We start from the raw sequence: 18,491 nt of genomic DNA on the forward strand, positions 1-18,491 counted from the left end.
ACAAATCATAACCCCGCTTTTGTATATCGTTTGAAGTCAAATGATATACCATTTTAAAGCTTATGGTATATATTTGCTAAACACGAAATAAAACAAAATTGACCGGGGCCGACTTTACGGCTGATTCGCCGCGTCCAGTCACATATAGAAATACATAAAGACGAATAAGGCGCCATGATGGAAAGCTATGGAAGGTCAGGTCGGGTATCAAAGGTTATTTTAACTTCAAATACTACTTGTGTTTCACACCTTGCCTCTGTCACGTATTTCCTTCATATTATTGACCTCAAGTCCTAATTTTGACTTTGCTATTGCAAAATGTCATTTCATATCAAATTAGTAGACTTTCTTTGAAAAAACATATCACTGGTGCCTGATGGGAATATCCGTCCGCCATTTCATTAAACTGGATCGTTTTCGCCTGGTTTGAGCCCAGATGTATTGGGGGCGAGCTATACTCTCATTGAACAGGCAAAGTTTGCAAAACTAACAACGTTGTTATTTGCCAATATCAATAAACATGATTCTATTAGCAACGCAAAATCTATGAAAAATTCAGCTGGTTTACTAGCTAGAAAGTGAGGCCAGTTATCGATCCGTTATAGCTCGTTATGAATAATTCAAGTTCGACCCCTTGGATCATGTTAATTGAGTTTCACAAATAACAACGTTGTTAGTTTTGCGAACTTTGCCTGTTCAATGAGAGTATAGCGCGCCCCCAATACATCTGGGCACAAACCAGGCGAAAACGATCCAGTTTAATGAAATGGCGGACGGGTATTCCCATCAGGCACCAGTGATATGTTTTTTCAAAGAAAGTCTACTAATTTGATATGAAATGACATTTTGCAATAGCAAAGTCAAATTAGGACTTGCTGTCAATAATACGAAGGAAATATATGACAGAGGCAAGGTGGGAAATTGTATGAATTATGTATTTCTATTATGCTCTCAAGTAAAATAAAATACCAATCTGCTCTGAGCAGACAATGTTACTTGGCTCCCAGCATGAATTATTGATTTTATACGGAAGTAAAGAAATGCACAGTGTATGTGCATGATGTGCAAGCATACTCCAAATATTTACGGTAAATCTGAATAGTGGTCACATGTTAACATATCATGTGTTCGGGAAATCACGTGGCAACATTTTAAGATTTCAGGCTTGTTTACTAGTTAATTGCCATTTGTACTCTTTATTATTTATCTTTGTTAATTAACATATATTTTAAATGCTGATAAATCGTGGTTGGCTACCCATGATATCTGTTAAATTCAATGTTTTATGAATATAATTCTACCACGCAGAGGGGGTCACGCAGCAGAATTTCACATCACCTGACTTAGCTCCATTTCGAAGCTCTGCAGCTCTTCAAATTCATGTAAATTTCAAAGTTTATACAGTTAATATATTTAATATGATACTAATTTTTTGTTATAACCAACTGGTACACGAAATATACTAGCTTATTACCTATACAGAAAGGTGATTATCAGCTTTCACTCAGCAAATTGACATGCCCGGCATATGCAGCCATTCTCCGTCTGGATAACATGACTGTCGCCCTCAATACGTCTGGGCGCAAATTTAAATAACAATACGCTATTTACATATCAATGCGGCCTCATGCTAATTAAAGCTGCCCCATCCAGGAGTTCATCTATGCTAGATACTTGTAAGATTCTTTGCCAGGACTCAACATCCTTTGGTCTAGTGAGTTCACCTTTATACCTTCCGGAACAGAAGTCGTTATCCCGAGTTTCACGTCTAAAGGTGATCGTCAGACGACACGATGTAGCAAAATTTGGCTGGACAACCATCTCCTTAGAATGGGAGAATTTTTATTCCATGGTGTCAACATCTGTTCAGGTCTAAACTTTGAATTTTTATATGCTCTCCCGTCTTGGGATTGAGCACTCTATTCAAAAGGTAGTCTAACTTTGAACATGTGTTGTTATTATCTCTAAATGTAAAAGAGTGAAAAACCACTCTGAATTTCAGAGTGAATTTAAGTTAGCTTTAAAAGAGTGGGTTTTAGCTCTAAAAGAGTTAAAACAGTACACATAATTTCACTCGCGATTTTGAGTGAGCCTCACTCGCTCAAAAGTGGCGCAAAATCTCACTCTTTCTTGGAGTGAACTGTCAGCCAATCAGAAGCGCCGAAAAACGGCCGATGTTTGTTGAACTTGTGTAACAAAATGGCGAACAGTGTGCATGTGTGAATGAATGGCGAAAAGAAAACGGATTTGTTGAAGAAATAGACAGCATACTCAATAGTGATTACATTTATGTGTAGGTCATAACTCGTAGCAAGTATACACTTGGTCTGGAGACAACGGCGGCAGTAAGCTTAAGTCATATGTGAGCAGTTTGTTACCGGCCCAGTGCCGGTTTACATGTACGCATATGTAAGCTTATGTAGGTTACGCCGCATCACGCTTCTCCAGACTGTGACCGTAAACATGGTATTTGCCAAGTGTTATGTCCTACACCTGTACCTAAGTGTACTCACCATTGAACAGTTTGACTATTAGCTTCACTAAATCCATAGTTTTTCATCATCCATCCCACACTGAAGTTCGACACATTGTGTATGTGCTTAAGCTTTAGACCAGTTCAATATTCCTAGACCGGGCCCTACCATAACCTGGGGCCTAGCCTCACAGGTCACAATTTAATGCACATAGTAGCTGTTATGAACTGCTGTGATATTCTTGTATATAAAATAGGCCTAAATGAATAAATAAATAAATAAATGCTCTTTTCTGATTCACTCTTTTCCGGAGTGAATTTTTTCACTCTTTCTTGAGAGTGAGCTTCACTCTAAAAGAGTTGTCACTCAGATGGCTCTTTGAAAGAGTGAGATTTCACTCTTTTTGTGTGATTTTTCACTCTTTCACATTTAGAGAGTACGCTCCTGTTATGCAGTTGAACACTCTCTGACTACCCATTTGAGTACAGGCCGATCCTGCAAAAAGTTTGGCTATTGACACCATGGAATGTAAATTCCTACTTCGCCTGATCCAAATTGCCTCTCTAATCTGTCTTTTATTCCTGTTGATCCCCCTTGATCTAATATTAGCGTCCTCCCAACCTATGACAACGAAATGTTGAAAATAAGGCTTTGTAAAACACTCAAAAATGGAATACACTAGTCATTTCACGCTAAACATGAGTATAAAGCAAACAGTAACGTGTAAAAGTTGAATTATTCCGGCAAAAATGAATGTTTATTGTGCGCGAAGTAGCATAAAAATGAGAAAAATGGTTATATCTATACAGCTGTGAGCAAACGCCGGTCGTATGCTTTTTCTGAAATGATAGACATTAACTAACTTCAGCTTTTATTAAATTGGTGGAATAATCGAGTCGTAGGTTGCAAAGTTTCTTTCAAAAAGACCCCGTGTCGTAATCGTGCATGACCAGTGGTGACCAGTGTCACTAGGAAAATTAGCAGGCGGTCTTGTCCATGTCTCGATTAATAATTATGAATCGTTCAGTGATGTTTATTTGTTCAAACAAAAAATACTCTTGTCTTACAAAATATTAAAGTCAATGTAAAAAAGTGATATCAGCTCATTTGACTGAAGCACAAACAGTTTTAAAATATTATTATTGAGTGAGACACTGAATGAGAAATAAGATTGTGATGGTGTAGTGGTTAACACCTTGGGTTTTAGTGCGAGAGGTTCGAACCCCTATAGCGTTTTGATTTTTTCTCTCTTGTTTTGTTAGGCCTATGGGTGTGTGTGTGTGGGGGGGGGTAGCCCGGTCATTTAAATAAATATATCTATCTAACACGTTTGTTTTGCCACGGTCTTCCCTACAATGTTTTTCTTTATGCATACATATCAATTCATGAGATAGATCTAGCAATAATGCATTAATTTCAAACCTAATGTTTTTGCATATTTGTAAATTTTACGGGATGCTCAACGTACACCCCGGATTACACCTAATTGGAATCAGCCAAGTTTTCGTTGTCTAGAGCAACTTTGATGTCTTATTAAGACATTAAATCTCCCATAGAACACAACAGTTAAGCGGTCAAGATAATAAGTGTTTTCTTTCATTTTACCTCGTTATTTCTGCTTCAAATGATACAGAAAACCTTCCTGACAGTTATTTAATAATGTTATAAATATTTTTATAATGTTTGGAATTTAACTAACTTAAAATTTGCCCAAAATAGCATCTTGGATTTCTGGGTGAAAATGATGTCGTAATGTCAAACTAATGTCAGAATCGGAATCCTTGTGCTCGACATACCCGAAAAGGTGTCTTTGTACATGATTATAGGTGCTCTGGTTCAAAACTTAATTTTTCAAAATGGCGGCGGTGGCCATTTTCGATTTTAGCCTCTAGCGAAAAATGCCGGGAATTTTGCGAGGGACATGGGGGCTATTTTTTTTCTAAATAGTCCATAGAAGTCAAATCAATCGTCAAACCTTACTAGCCAGTGAAAAATATGATTGCATTGAAAAAAATCATTTCAAAGCATGTAAACATTTTTTTACAGATGTCTCAAAACACTCCCAATAATGCTGCTGTTGGTGAATGTGGTAGGCTTCCAATTTATGTTACTTGTATGATTCGTTGTGTTAAATTTTGGTTTCAACTTCTAAATATGGACAATAACAGGCATCCAAAAAATGCTACCTTATGTTATTGTATCTTGATGACAGAGGTAAATCAACCTGGGTAATGCATGTTAAAAACATTCTTTTAATGCATGGCTTTGGCCACGTTTGGTACAATCAAGGTGTTGAAAATGAATGTCTTTGTATGTACATATTTAAACAAAGACTTGAAGATGTTGCAAAACAAAACTGGTATTCTGATGTAACTTCACTTGATAAGCTACGCAATATTGCACTTTCAAGTGTCAATTGACTCCTGAAAAATATCTTTTTGATGTAAAACACGCCTCATCATTTTTTAGCTAAATTAAGGTGTCCCAGTCATATTTTCAAGATTGAAACAAGTAGAAGACTGAAATCGGATTTGGAGGACCGGGTTTGTGATCTGTGCAGGGATGGGAATATTGAAGATGAATATCATTTTGTCATGGTCTGCAAGTTTTTTGATAAGATTCGTCAAAAATATCTTCCATTCAGGTACAGATCGGAACCGAGTCCCCCAAAATTCATTTCTCTCATGAGTTCAGATACACCATCTGACATCAGTGGTCTCTCATTATTTGTTTTTCATGCTATGAAACTTCGTGAAATAATTGAATTTATGTAATTATTTCTTCATAATATTTATATGTCTTCCTCATTATGTAATTATTATGTCTGTAGTGCAAAGGGCCAAGGGCCTATATGTACAAATAAATCTAAACTGAAACTGAAAACTGAGAATGGTCACGGAATTGAGGTTTTTGACTATACTATATGCTATTTTTCTCATTTTCCGGGTACTTTGAACATGTTCAAGCTTCTTTATTTTCCATATAATTCAACTTTTACACGTTATTTGTTGCTTTACACAAATGTTTGATATCTTATCTGTGGTCATGGTACGTAAATGGAGCAATATACGACCCGTGTCTTCCATTTCTAGAGCTATTTTGATAAAACGCGTTTGCCGGCTAAAATTTTAACATTGTGTTACGTAACACCGTTTTCACCAACCCGTATAAATTTTCTGTCAAACAAAAAGAGGTCACGAAGTTACCGTCGTACTGGAAATAGCAGATTTATTTACTTCTGTGAGTGATTGTTTTCTCTGTTACTGGGTATGTACCCCCCAAGTACTCCCTGATGTTCTTTGAGACGTTTGTGATACAGGGTGTCCCTGAAAGAACTGTATCGTCGGAAACTGGTTATTTTACTTGTACGCATAAACCAAATGTAACTAAATAACCGATGGTATTGAGGAACATATCAGCTATCACTTACTTTTTGAATTTTGACAATAGACCGCTCCATTTTTGAAATTCTCTCATTTTCAAGCCTTTCCACGGAGTCAATATCTATCAATGACCACAGAAGCATCATGCACTGATGATGCGCAGTGATTAGGCCATCTTAATTTTTAATCTAAATATTTCGTCTCAACGCCCTTCCAAGTTAAAAACCTAATACAGAATGCGGCTTTAATTAATTTTTTTATTATTTTTTTATTTCAATTTTGTGTATCTCTTTCATCTCTCAGGGAGATGTCAGACGTGTGATTTTTGTGGTGTGGATCGGGAAAAAATAAAACAACGGAAAAAAACCCGTGAAATTTACTCAATCCAGCGGGAATAACGCGAAAAAACGGGCGATTTTACTAATGCGCGTGGGGCTTTAAAACGAATTATTAAATCAAGATGGCCTTATTTTGAATCCGTTGAAATGCTTGAAAATAAGGGAGTTTCGGAAAATTCTTATATTTCAAGAACGGTATGATCAATTGTCAAAATTCAAAGTATGTGATAGCTGATTTATTGCTCAACCACACCAAGTATTTAGTTTTGTTTAGTTGTGGCGTTAAAATACCCAAACAATTAAGGTTCCGACGATACCGTTCTTTCAGGGATACCCTGTTTGTCCCGTTTGTCCTTGTGGTGAACTAAATATTGCGAATTGTTTTATGCGGTTTGAAGGCTGTCGCTACATCGTGCTTGTTAATAACCCTCCTGACTTTTGTGTGACAATCCTTCAAAAAAAGGAACCACGACCAACCGACTTTGCCGCTTTTCTTTTTAGACTTCTTCTGCTGATCGGTCTGTCCTTGTGTTTCTTGTTGAAGGGCATCCGCATTGCTTCCGCGTATGTTTTATTTTCCCCTCTTCGATTGCCTTGTCCGCGGGTTTTGTGACTACTTTTTCTTTCCTGTCCATGAGCGTATTCACAACACTGATTTTATGTTCTAATGGGTGTAGAGATGTGAAGTGCAAGTACTGGTCTGTATGAGTCTTTTTCCGGTACACAAGTAACTTGATCGAGCCATCTTCTTTGCTTAGAACGGAATTTGACCCCCTTCTTATGTCTCATGGGTACACTTTTATTCAGCATTTGTGTATAAATGATATGTCATGAGGCCAATGGTGCTCCAATTTTATGCGCTGTGGACGGCGAGATGTAAATTGGGTGATAATGTCACAGCTCATTAGAGTTTGTCACTCGGTCTTTGGCAACTTGTTGTAATGCTCCCCTCTTCCTCCCTCATCCCCTCTCCCAAGACTTCTCACAGTGGAAGCTGCCTCCTCCCCCTTGGGTACGCCACTATTTCTATGCCAATCTCCGGTTTTCAATCAAATTAAATGAGCATTTGTGAAAAAACTTTTATATGTCATACATGTTACATGTATATGTAGTGATTACCATTATACAGTACTATAGAAATGTGGACCTGACAGCATTAATACATTCTGATATGTAATCGAAGTCCATTCAATTTATTTAAATGCAGCCCCGCACAGACTTCAGACCCTCACAAGCACACATTTCCAATACGTGAGAACAATGGTACCACTTTCCCAAGTGGTTTGCTCACACATGACTTCATTGTGGTCATTTATTGATACTCGTCTGATGTGTAAAGCGTTAATATGCTGCCGGATCAGTGACCAATTTATTGACGGAACCCCTTTGTTCGAAACAATGGTACCGCTGTTATGAATAACCTGTCGGTAAATCAAATCGGCATCAAAGGAACAATGCATTACTATGCTGCCGGATCAGTGACCAATTTATTGGCGGAACCCCTTTGTTCGAAACAATGGTACCGCTGTTATGAATAACCTGTCGGTAAATCAAATCGGCATCAAAGGAACAATGCATTACTATGCTGCCGGATCAGTGACCAATTTATTGGCGGAACCCCTTTGTTCGAAACAATGGTACCGCTGTTATGAATAACCTGTCGGTAAATCAAATCGGCATCAAAGGAACAATGCATTACTATGCTGCCGGATCAGTGACCAATTTATTGGCGGAACCCCTTTGTTCGAAACAATGGTACCGCTGTTATGAATAACCTGTCGGTAAATCAAATCGGCACCAAAGGAACAATGCATTACGTAACCTATTGCTTCTCCTTTCTATATCAATCATCATTTGTTTGGGCCCCAACCTGTAACCTAAATGTACATGACACTATGACAGTACAGTATTATGTAGTGAGTGTACCACACTTATTCGTACGGGCATTTCAACTCGAATAAGAAGTTGCTTCAACTCTGATTTTCTGGAGAAGTTGGTGCTGCGCACTAAAGGAGTACTAGTGGCAATTTAAAATGAAAATTCTTTCAAAAACAATGAGAATTGGACAAAACTCTGAGAATTGAACATTTTCTCATTTCTATGAAACTTTTTCATCCAAATGAATACGTAGTATTTCTCATTCATTTGTAGGAGAAAGATTCATAGAAATGAGACAGTTTTTAATTATCATAGTTTTGTCAAATTCTCATTGCTTTTGAACGAATTCTCATTATAAGTTTCCGCTAGTGAAAGACATCACTTTAATTCAAACAAGTAGTATGATAATGCGCATTCAAACTCAAAACAGCATTGCTCTTTCGGTTGGTCTAGTTGTTCTTGAGTTTTTATTCTAAATATACAAAATTGAGTTTGATAAAATTTTGACCATTACTCAAGAACCCTTGGTCCTACTAACATTGAACTGTAACATTTGAGTTTCTTTAAATAATTCTTATCAAATACATAGAGTACTACTTGGCCCAATGTTGCTTAAATTTAAAAGAAAATCCTAAAAAATCTGAAATAGGAACAAAGGTTAACCTTTAACTTAGCCATAAGTTTTTGGTTAAATGTTAATTTAATAAACTGTCTGGAAGGGTTTCTGGTAATTTTAAGCTGAAACAATGAGGTAAAATGTCAGAAACTTAAGTACTATTTTGGTCACTTAACCGTAGAGGTCCGATTTGGGAGTAAATGTCTAAATTAATTAAAAATTCAGCTGATTCAAATTTAGGTGCAAGCTTAGACACGTGTAAACATTACAAATATTCCCGAAAAAATCAGGTTTATAACCAAATTCATTAAAAAACTTGTACTTTGTAATACCACCCCACTGGATAACTAATATTGGAGCAATTTTCATCCACCACATTTCACTGTTTAATTAACTTTGTAGGACAATATTAGACACTTTACCTCAACGGTTCTAAAAAAGTAATCATTTCAATAATTGTCTTATAAATTTATATTCATGTTTGATAGGTTCCGACTTTAATTAACCATGGCCGGTTCGAGAGAGAAGAAGACACTGAAGGAAATGATTCCAGAAATCAACGAATCCATCAAATACCTGCAAAACTGCAAAGATTTCTCTACCAAGGAGGCACATCAACATTTCAGTCTCATTGGTTTTACCCGAAACAAATCTCCATGTGATGACACAATTGGGCTGCGAAAGCATATTGGTAACTCAGATTTCGGCTCACTGTTCCCCAAAATGTGGGACGCTCTGTCCACTTACCTAGATGAGGATATTATCTGGGAAGCACAAGGCCTCAAAAATTTTGAGATAATGCTTCAAACTTTTGGGAATGTAGCAGACAGCAGCCCCGAACTTGGCGCCTCGTTAGGGAAATGTGGTGGCATACCTCTTTTATTAGCTTGCCTAGACCAGCTGAAAGACAAGCAAGATCATGACACTGATCAAATAATATTCTATATTACAAGAAACATTTTTATGCTTCTACATAACGCAATTCGATTGTGGCCATCCAACCTCACATACTTCAGAGAAGGCGATGCAGTACCTATTCTGAAAGGTTTCTTTGACCTTGACAAGCTATGGCAAATTCACTCATTGATGATAGTGGCGTATGTTGCAACTGACGCGGAAAAGAAAGAACTCGAAATGGGGGTGAGAGTCCTGATCAATATCTTGAAGGAAGCTGTTGGTACACCTGCTCATTCAGGGAAAGTTGAAAATACTTATTTCTCTGCATTTGAAGTCCTGAATGCCATCAATCTACTAGCCATAAATGATGACATCAAGAAATCAATTAATAAGGAAAAAGCCATTCCTTTCATCATCAAAATGTTGAAAGAGGACTTCTCTTCAGAAGAGCAGAAAGCCGCCGCTGACGCTCTTTGGAACCTGGCCTTTATTGATAAAATACGACAGTCTGGTATTTTGCAAGACACTATTCCAAGTAAGTAATTGAAATACAAAGCAGAGTGTTATTCTAAATGGTATTTAAAGTGGAAGAAATATTGTGGTAGCCAAAATGTTATTCAAATACAATAATTAAAAAAGCAAACGGTTTATACTCTATCATGTTTTTATTCATTTATTTTTCTTGGTAAACGTTTTAAACTGCTAATTCCAGCTACCTATCAAGCTTCTAAAAATCTTCAGAAAATAGCATCCATCTGTGTGTCTCCTTTTGGTGTAATTGAAGACCTGAGCGCAAGAAGACTGTCAGTCCACTTTTGACGAAATTGAGTTACAGGTGGTTTTGAAGTTATTGGATGGAGACAAAAATGTTGACAATTTTTTTTTGACATTTGGCCCTCTCCCCATAGGGGTCACGTGAGGGGTCAAGAGGGGCCAAAAATGAAAAATTGTCCAATGTCGTCAAGAGACATGTCAAATTACTCTTCTCATCACAACGATTACGAAAATATATAATTTATCATACATTTTGAGCTCAGTTAATGAGTTAGAGGGTCACTTCCGGTTAAAGGTCAACTGAGGTCAAATTTTAAAACAACCTTCAAATTCAACAAACAAGGTATCAAATTGCTCACATAGATTAGGGATCAAAACAAAACTCGACCGCCGGTTGCCCGCCGGTTCCGGGCGGTTCCGTCCGGTTCTAAATTATACACAGTAATGAGGTCAGTCGTCACACTCTGGCTCATATGGCCGGTTGGTATCATCGAGTGAATGAGTGGAGTGATTTCAAGTGGTTTCTTTTCAAATTTAGTACACTAGGAATAATCGATTTTCCTTCTCGGAGTTCTTCTCAATCAATATAGCTACTTTTAGCATTTTATTTTGATAAAATATAAACAGAGACCTGGTCTATTTATTTCTAATTATTTTACATCGTGACAGGTTTCATTTCCGAGGGATAATCGCGATCACGAAATTCGGCATGGTTTAAAAAGCAAGGGTAACACACTAAGAAAGGGAAAAGAGAGAAAAAACAAGACAGAAAGGGAGAAAGAAGGGGAAGAGAGAGGGGAAAGGAACAGGGAGATGGAGGATGGGGAGAGGTGGAAAAGGGGTGAGAGTATGAGATGTGTCTCTCAAATCACATGAGAGAGAGGGGGATAAAAACTACACTAAGTTCGTAATATAGGCCTAGGCCATTAGGCTGGTATATTGGGCCTACAATGATGTTGGCCAGGCTCGTTGAGGTGATGTGCAAGAAGAACTAATGAGTTTGCAAGATCGACAAAATATATGCGAATCCCATCACCCCTCGGCACCGCGCCCGTCATCAGCACCAATGGAGATTAGCCATGGGGGCAGGGTGGCAAGTCATTCCCCTCTCCTGCTCAGTCGTCAGAAATGTTGTTACAAAATCTTCCTTTTGGTCTATTTTAGACCCAAAATCAACCCCATTTTGTACCATTTTGGGCTATCATTTTCTTCGGAAGGGGAGAGGTGTCCCAAATATACGAGAGGGGGAGGGGTCATAAATGTTTGGAAAGAAAAATGGGGTGGGGGTCATAAAAAGATGACCACAGATAGTGTGTTTGTTTCCTTCAAAAAGACTGATTTCAATACAATTTTTGCCTGTTTAGGGGTGTGTCGAGAGTGTTAGATCAGCTCCTCTGATATAATACTCTTTAGGTGGATCAAAATAAGCCTATCGGGACTAAAATAAAACCAATAGTTGTAAAAGGCCTATGCATCTTCCTTTGGCAAGTTGTCCTCAATTTTGTTCATTTTAGTATTGAAGTTACATTTTTTTGCATAAATCACAAAAGAAATCCCCAGTTGAAGTACAAAGCAAATTAGTCAATCAATATCACTTCAACTAGGGATTTCTTTTGTGATTTATGCACGCATCATATCTTCTGGAGGCAGTTTTGAACTAATGACCTTTCGTATATAAATAATAATAATTGTCCATCGCCAATACAGGCCTAATTGATTCACAAAATAATAAATTCACAACTTCTAAATTACTTAACCTATAGAAATCATTGAAACACTGTTCTGAACTTAAATTAACTGATTAAAACAATAGTGATATATTCAAGCAATTTTAACCATAAACTAGAAATCATTTCCAAAATTAATTTGCTTTGGTGACAAGTCAATAGACACGCGACTTAAGCCGGGGACTTAAGAAAAATCGATCATCGTGCAGTACTTTAAAGTATGGGCTATCATGGCTATTGTGACCGTGAAATTTCAAGTATGCGCTATTGTGATCGCGAACTAAACATATCGACATTTTGTTAATCTCTCCGGTTATGTGCTTAAACCAACCGGCGGTTGCTACTCATGCATTCTTGAATATTCATATACCAATGACCTCTGCCAACCGGACGGAACCGCCCGGAACCGGCGGGCAACCGGCGGTCGAGTTTTGATTTGATCCCTTACCAATATGGTTAAATATTTCCAACATCTGCATTCAATTTTGAGTTTTAAGCCTTTGTTTCAATCCGAGCGCAAGAAGACCGTAAGTCCAAAAATAATAAATCGATCAAAGGCGATCAATATTACAGATATTTACTTGGTTGATATACAAAATGATTCTTCTTGCCTATACTCATGTACCTGAGAAGTATCAATATTATAGCTTTTTTGGTTTCCAAATTATCTTATTTTAAAAAGTTTAAACGATCATATCTCAAAATGCTAAATATGGACTTACGATCTTCTTGCGCCCGGGTCTTCAATTTTGAACTCTTTCAAATTTCAAATATGGAAAAATTATTACATAACACCATACTATTTATATTATGTCATTATCAACCCTGTTTTGCAGCGTTGAAGAAGTTGGCGAAATCAACCAATAAAGAACTTCGAGATGCCTGTGCTTCAGCACTCTTTGAAATCCAGGGTGACAGGATAGAAACCAATGGTTCTTCGACAGGGAACTCATCACACACACCGCTGCGGCTGCCGCCGTCATACCAAAAAGCCATTTCGGAACCAGACCCATCCAGCTCCAAACAATCTGGTCAGATCATGATAAGCTACCAATGGGACTCCCAAGAACGTGTAAAACAGATTAAAGATCGACTGGTAGCAGGTGGATACAGGGTTTGGTTGGATTTGGATAACATGCGTAAGATCATATCATTTAAGAATTAATACACTAACAATCGCCTATTTAAAGATATTTGTGATAGTTCCTATTTGTTGTTGCTACACATGTTCTGTATGTTTTTCTCGCATGATTTTATCAAAGAAAATCATGCCTAATCATAAACTTCTAGTTGAGCAATTAACCCAAAGAGTCTTAATTTATTTTCACTGTAAATGTAAGTATCTGGCACCTCACCAAGCAATCCCCAGTGTGTTTGGTAGCAGTCAAATAATGTATGAATAAAATAAATGTATCCTGACATCAATTAATACAATACCATTATCTGTTATGCCTTTAATCGCAGATGATGACATTCTTGAGTGTATGGCACTTGCAGTGGAGAAGTCTGACGTGATTCTTATGTGCATGACGGAGAGGTACAAGAATAGCAAGAACTGTAGATCAGGTAAGAAATTGAGTTCTTCTAGGTTGGTTGGTTGTTTTTTGGCTACGCAGAATTTATTCATGTTTGAGTTCAATTCGTATTGAAGAGTACTATTCTTGAAACTTCACATGTTTATTCATTGTTTATCTGGTTAAATTACATCCCGGCGTCCTGTTATATTTCGGTTTCAGAAGCAAGTTATGCTTACAAAAGGACAACGAAAGTCATCCCTTTACTGTTCCAAGAAGGCTACATGCCAGACGGATGGTTGGGACTTCTGCTAGGTACGAAACTTTACTATAAGTTTTATTCAGACGATCATATCAACGAGAACATAGAGCAACTTCTGAAAGCCATTGCAGGAGATGATGCGAAGGCTGGCATAGGAGAGGAAATCGACGGTAAGTGTGATTATCACTTAATTTGAAGACCTGAGCGCAAGAAGACTGAAAGTCCACTTTTGACGAAATTGAGTTACAGGTGGTTTTGAAGTTATTGGATGAATACAAAATTTTGACAATTTTTTTTTTTTTTTTTTCCCCTCCCCATAGGGGTCACGTGAGGGGTCAAGAATGAATGAATATTCCATCGGGCAATTTAAGAGAGCGTGTTCCTAAAATTAAGAAGTGGTCAATCAAATGGCAACACATGGGTCAAATTTCAAATTTGCTCCAATGTTGTTTAAAAATCATCAAGTATTCCTCTCATCGTATGCATTCTAAAAGTGCTCCGATTTGCAATATGCATAATTTTAGTAAGGGGTCGTGTATAATGTTCGTCATTTAAACTTACATACAAACCGTACGTTACTTTTTGCCCGGCCCCCTCCAGTTACATGTACATTAAATGGCGAAGGATTCGTCATTTAATTTAGTATAACTCGTATACATTGACAATCCTCACCTCACAAGACCTAGGCCTACCAGTCATTGTGATTCTTCATACTGCGTAAGCCGTATTTAAGATTGATATGGATTGTCTTCATACTTACATACATAAAATATGTCAAATATTGTCCACTTAATGCACTTAGGTCTATGTGAGAAAACGAGAGCATTTTCAGCGTAAATGTGAATGATTAGCACAATTAGCAATCCAGTACGTTGGCATGCAAGAATTGCATTCTGTTACGGTATCCCGGAATAACACTGTCATAACTGTGTGCCGTGTGTCAAATTTCAAAATGCTGTGATTGAAACAAAAAAATTGTCTCAAATTGCTTAGCTCGACCCATGGAACAAAAAAGTTAGAGTTGAATTGCCATGGACTCAAAATGTTAATGCTAGGTCATAAAGAGGGTCGATATTACATCATAGACTGTATGGTTATGGTGTTTGACCTCTGACCTTAGTTTCAATACCATATTATGCAGAAACTGTAAAATTTTGATTCCTTGTGTCGAGCTAAATAATTTTAGATCATTTTGCTTCAATCAGAGAATTTTGACATTTTACCTCCGTAGAAAAGGTCATTGACCCTATGCCTATTTTAACTTCTAGCTCATAAACCAAACATCCTAGAGATTTTGCGAGCTTTAACGTTTTTGTTCCTTCTTATGTGAGGATGCTTTTGAGGTATTGTACACCTTCATCGGATCATGTTGAATATTTTATAGTTAACTGGTGACTATCTTAGATTTGACACCCTTAGTCCATTCGGAAAAAATGGCACCAGAATTTTGTAGGCACTTTTATACCTTACAGAAACATAATCAAGTGGAATTTTGCTTTCTACAAACATTATGAAGATGACTGTCAGGAATTCATTAAGAACAATTTCCCAATTTCCAAGTTCTAAATAAAGTATTGGAAAATATCTAATTTTTCTCTTTCATACTTTTTATTATGCGAAAAAAACCGCCATGTTTCTTACTTACACAGCCCATAGTTTACCTCCTCCGAACCTACTAACGTACAACACTAAATGGCGAAAATTATTGACAAGAAAACTTCATGAAGAGGTCGTTGTTAAAGAGGTTTGACTTTGTTGATGCAAACATTCATATCATAACATTACATACCTTTCATTTGAAATGTCTTGACTTTTAAAATCTTTTCGCTGTAACTTGGTTGTACTTGAGCAGACATTGCCCCTTCCAAATCTAGTAAAAAACTGTCCTGTAAAGCCAGTGTTGCCAGAAAGTTTGCTATTTTTTTTTTAATGCATTTTTCGAAATAATGTATTTTCTACATATTTACTCAAATAACTTTTATACGATGAACTTAATTGAAATATTTTCTCTTTGCGTACAAGACTTGACACACAACTGCATCCGGAAGCAGCACTTGGAGGCTGCAGAATAATCATGTTCTTTAAAAACCGGTATTGCCAGAAAATCAGACTTTTAAACCTATTTTCAATTAGGGCATTTACTACAGCCTCTAGGGAGGAGGAGTTCGTGTACATGCAGGCCTCGAAATAATAAGAAAATCTAAGGGTCCTTCAGACCCTTGACCTTGAAATTTCAAGGGTCCTCGCCAATTTTCAAGGGTCCGACCCCGGACCTTTGCATTTATTAGATACGGCTACAGTAAGTAGATTGTAGAAAATTTTCACCCGGGTTGAAAACTTGATGTGAAACTAAAAAGAAAGTGTACCCAGGGAGCTGGATGTATAATGTGAATCTGACCTTCCAGTGGAACAACAAAACTAAAATGTTCTACTCTTTGCCTCCCCCTAGAGCCTGTTAGTAAATGCACTTATTGGAAATATAGATTTAAAAAGTCAGATTTTCTGGCAATACCGCTTTTTGCAGAACACGATTCTTCTGCAGCCTTCAAGTGTTGCTTCCGGATGCAGTTGTGTGTCAAATCTTGAACGCAAAGGGTAAATATTTCAATTAAGTTGGTCGTATAAAAAGTTACATGAGTAAATATGTAGAAAATGCATTATTTCGAAAAATGCATTTTTTTTTTAAATTGGCAAACTTTTTGGCAACACTGGCTTTACAGAACAAATAGCCCAGAGTGTTTTTACTAGATTTTGAAGGGGCAATGTCTACTCAAGTACCGCCAAAGAGAAAATAATTCTGGGTGCTCAAGCAAATTTAGTTTTTTGACTTCAAAGATAGGGTACAAAGGACATTTTTTTTTCAAAAGTGCTTAATTGTCAATATTGCCCATCCCTAAAATTGCACATGGGGAAATATTATTGAAATATTTTTTGCATCTGGGAAAGTGCAAAGATGGTTCTTAATGGTGGTAAAGTTGCTTTTTTAATATGACCTCAAATTTTAAATCAAGAGCGATTCAGAAAATTGTATATTTTCCCTTATTTTCACCCCAAAATAAGCCAAAATCGCTAAAATCATAAAATCTGTCGTTGCTATGGCAACAAGCTCCGGAGGAATTTTTGATGTGACATTTTGTAACCTACTATCGAAGCCCTTTTGCCTCATGCAATAAAATATTTTTGACCGTGAGCAGGCATATGTGGGTTTTACCTGGAATTGCAATTAATTGCACTGACAAACCTGATTTTCACCGTAAAATTTACTTTTTAGGGGCAAAAATGGACAAAATCACATATATATTGCATTGATACTCAATTTATCTTAACTTAAGTTAGCAATAGCTATTTTATTGTTGATATTTTTGGTACAAAACATTGTAAAAAAATCACAAAAACTGCATTTTCAAACCAAATATCTTAACTCCCGTAACATCTGGTAAAATTAGGATATCAGAGTGTGAAGATACATTTTAACCCATAGGAATTGTCCGTAAATGTTGCTCAAAACCTATGTGGCCTCTAATCCACATGCTCCCAAACAAAACCCTACTGGCCACACACGTACCCCAGTGCGCTTCCCAATAGATGCACAGACACTCACATACTTGTCTTACCGTAATTATTTTTGTGTTAGGACACATTGATCATTCACTACAAGAAGAGCAATCTCCAAAGGCAACACCTACAAAACTAGGAGAGCCAACTGTAAGAGACTGGGATGAAGAGCCAACTGCAGGAGACTGGGATAAAGAGAAAGTACAACGTTGGCTCAAAGGTAATTACATGGCCGAACTGTGTGACTCGTGCAAGGGATTTGATGGAAGGCATCTGCAAGAGATGTACTTAAGTTTGCGTAGAAATAAGGAGAAATTCAAAGACGAACTGAAATTAGACTATTTTCTTAGCATAAAGATTGTTGTGGCTCTAGAGGATGCATTTGGGAAGTGAAGCACCACAATTATGTTACGCAAAAACTCATGTTAACTGAAATCGTTGTTATTTTAAGGTCGTGTTTACATAGTGTATACCCAGCAAACAATAAAACGTTTTAAATAAGTTATATTATGGGTTTTGGTTTAGGTAAAAGCGTTTTAATAACATTAAAATGTCGGGTTATATAAAGGTCATGAAATCGTTTTAAAACGTTTTGTATGAAAACACACTACAACAATATTTTTATAATGTTTTGGAAATGTCATTGTAAACTATATTTGCAAACATTTTTGGCCAAATATTTTGTCTACACTTATATAACATTATGTTAAAATATTTGCACCCAGCAAACACAAAAATGTTCTTAAAATGTTTTTTACAAAACGTTTTAATAACATTTAAATGTCGGGTAATATAAAGGTCGTGAAAACATTTTAAAATTATTATTGTTATTGTAAATATGTTGGGCAAACAATTTTTGCAAAATATTTTTTCAACCCCAAAATAACATCCTGTTTAGAATGATTTGTATCAAGTTTTCAAAAATGTTTTTGGAATGTTATTAAAACGTGTTTATACCCTTTATACAACCCGACATTTAAATGTTTTCTGTAAAACATTTGTGTTAATAATTACCAACAAATGTTTTTTAATGTTATGAAAACGTTTTATACCATTAATGTACCCTTTATATA

General features: G+C 36.7%; 1 protein-coding gene across 1 annotated transcript; it reads left to right on the plus strand.

Moving 5' to 3' along the window:
• Positions 1–9,196: 9,196 nt before the first annotated feature.
• Positions 9,197–17,843, plus strand: LOC140169163 (uncharacterized). The gene is made up of 5 exons (XM_072192420.1): positions 9,197–10,121; positions 12,924–13,226; positions 13,552–13,653; positions 13,824–14,033; positions 17,498–17,843. Exons 1-5 carry the CDS (start codon positions 9,197–9,199, stop codon positions 17,809–17,811), a joined length of 1,854 nt encoding a protein of 617 aa, XP_072048521.1. The 3' UTR covers positions 17,812–17,843.
• Positions 17,844–18,491: the final 648 nt, after the last annotated feature.

Source organism: Amphiura filiformis, chromosome 14 (assembly GCF_039555335.1).
Source record: "Amphiura filiformis chromosome 14, Afil_fr2py, whole genome shotgun sequence".
In the NCBI taxonomy this organism is placed as follows: Eukaryota; Metazoa; Echinodermata; class Ophiuroidea; order Amphilepidida; family Amphiuridae; genus Amphiura; species Amphiura filiformis.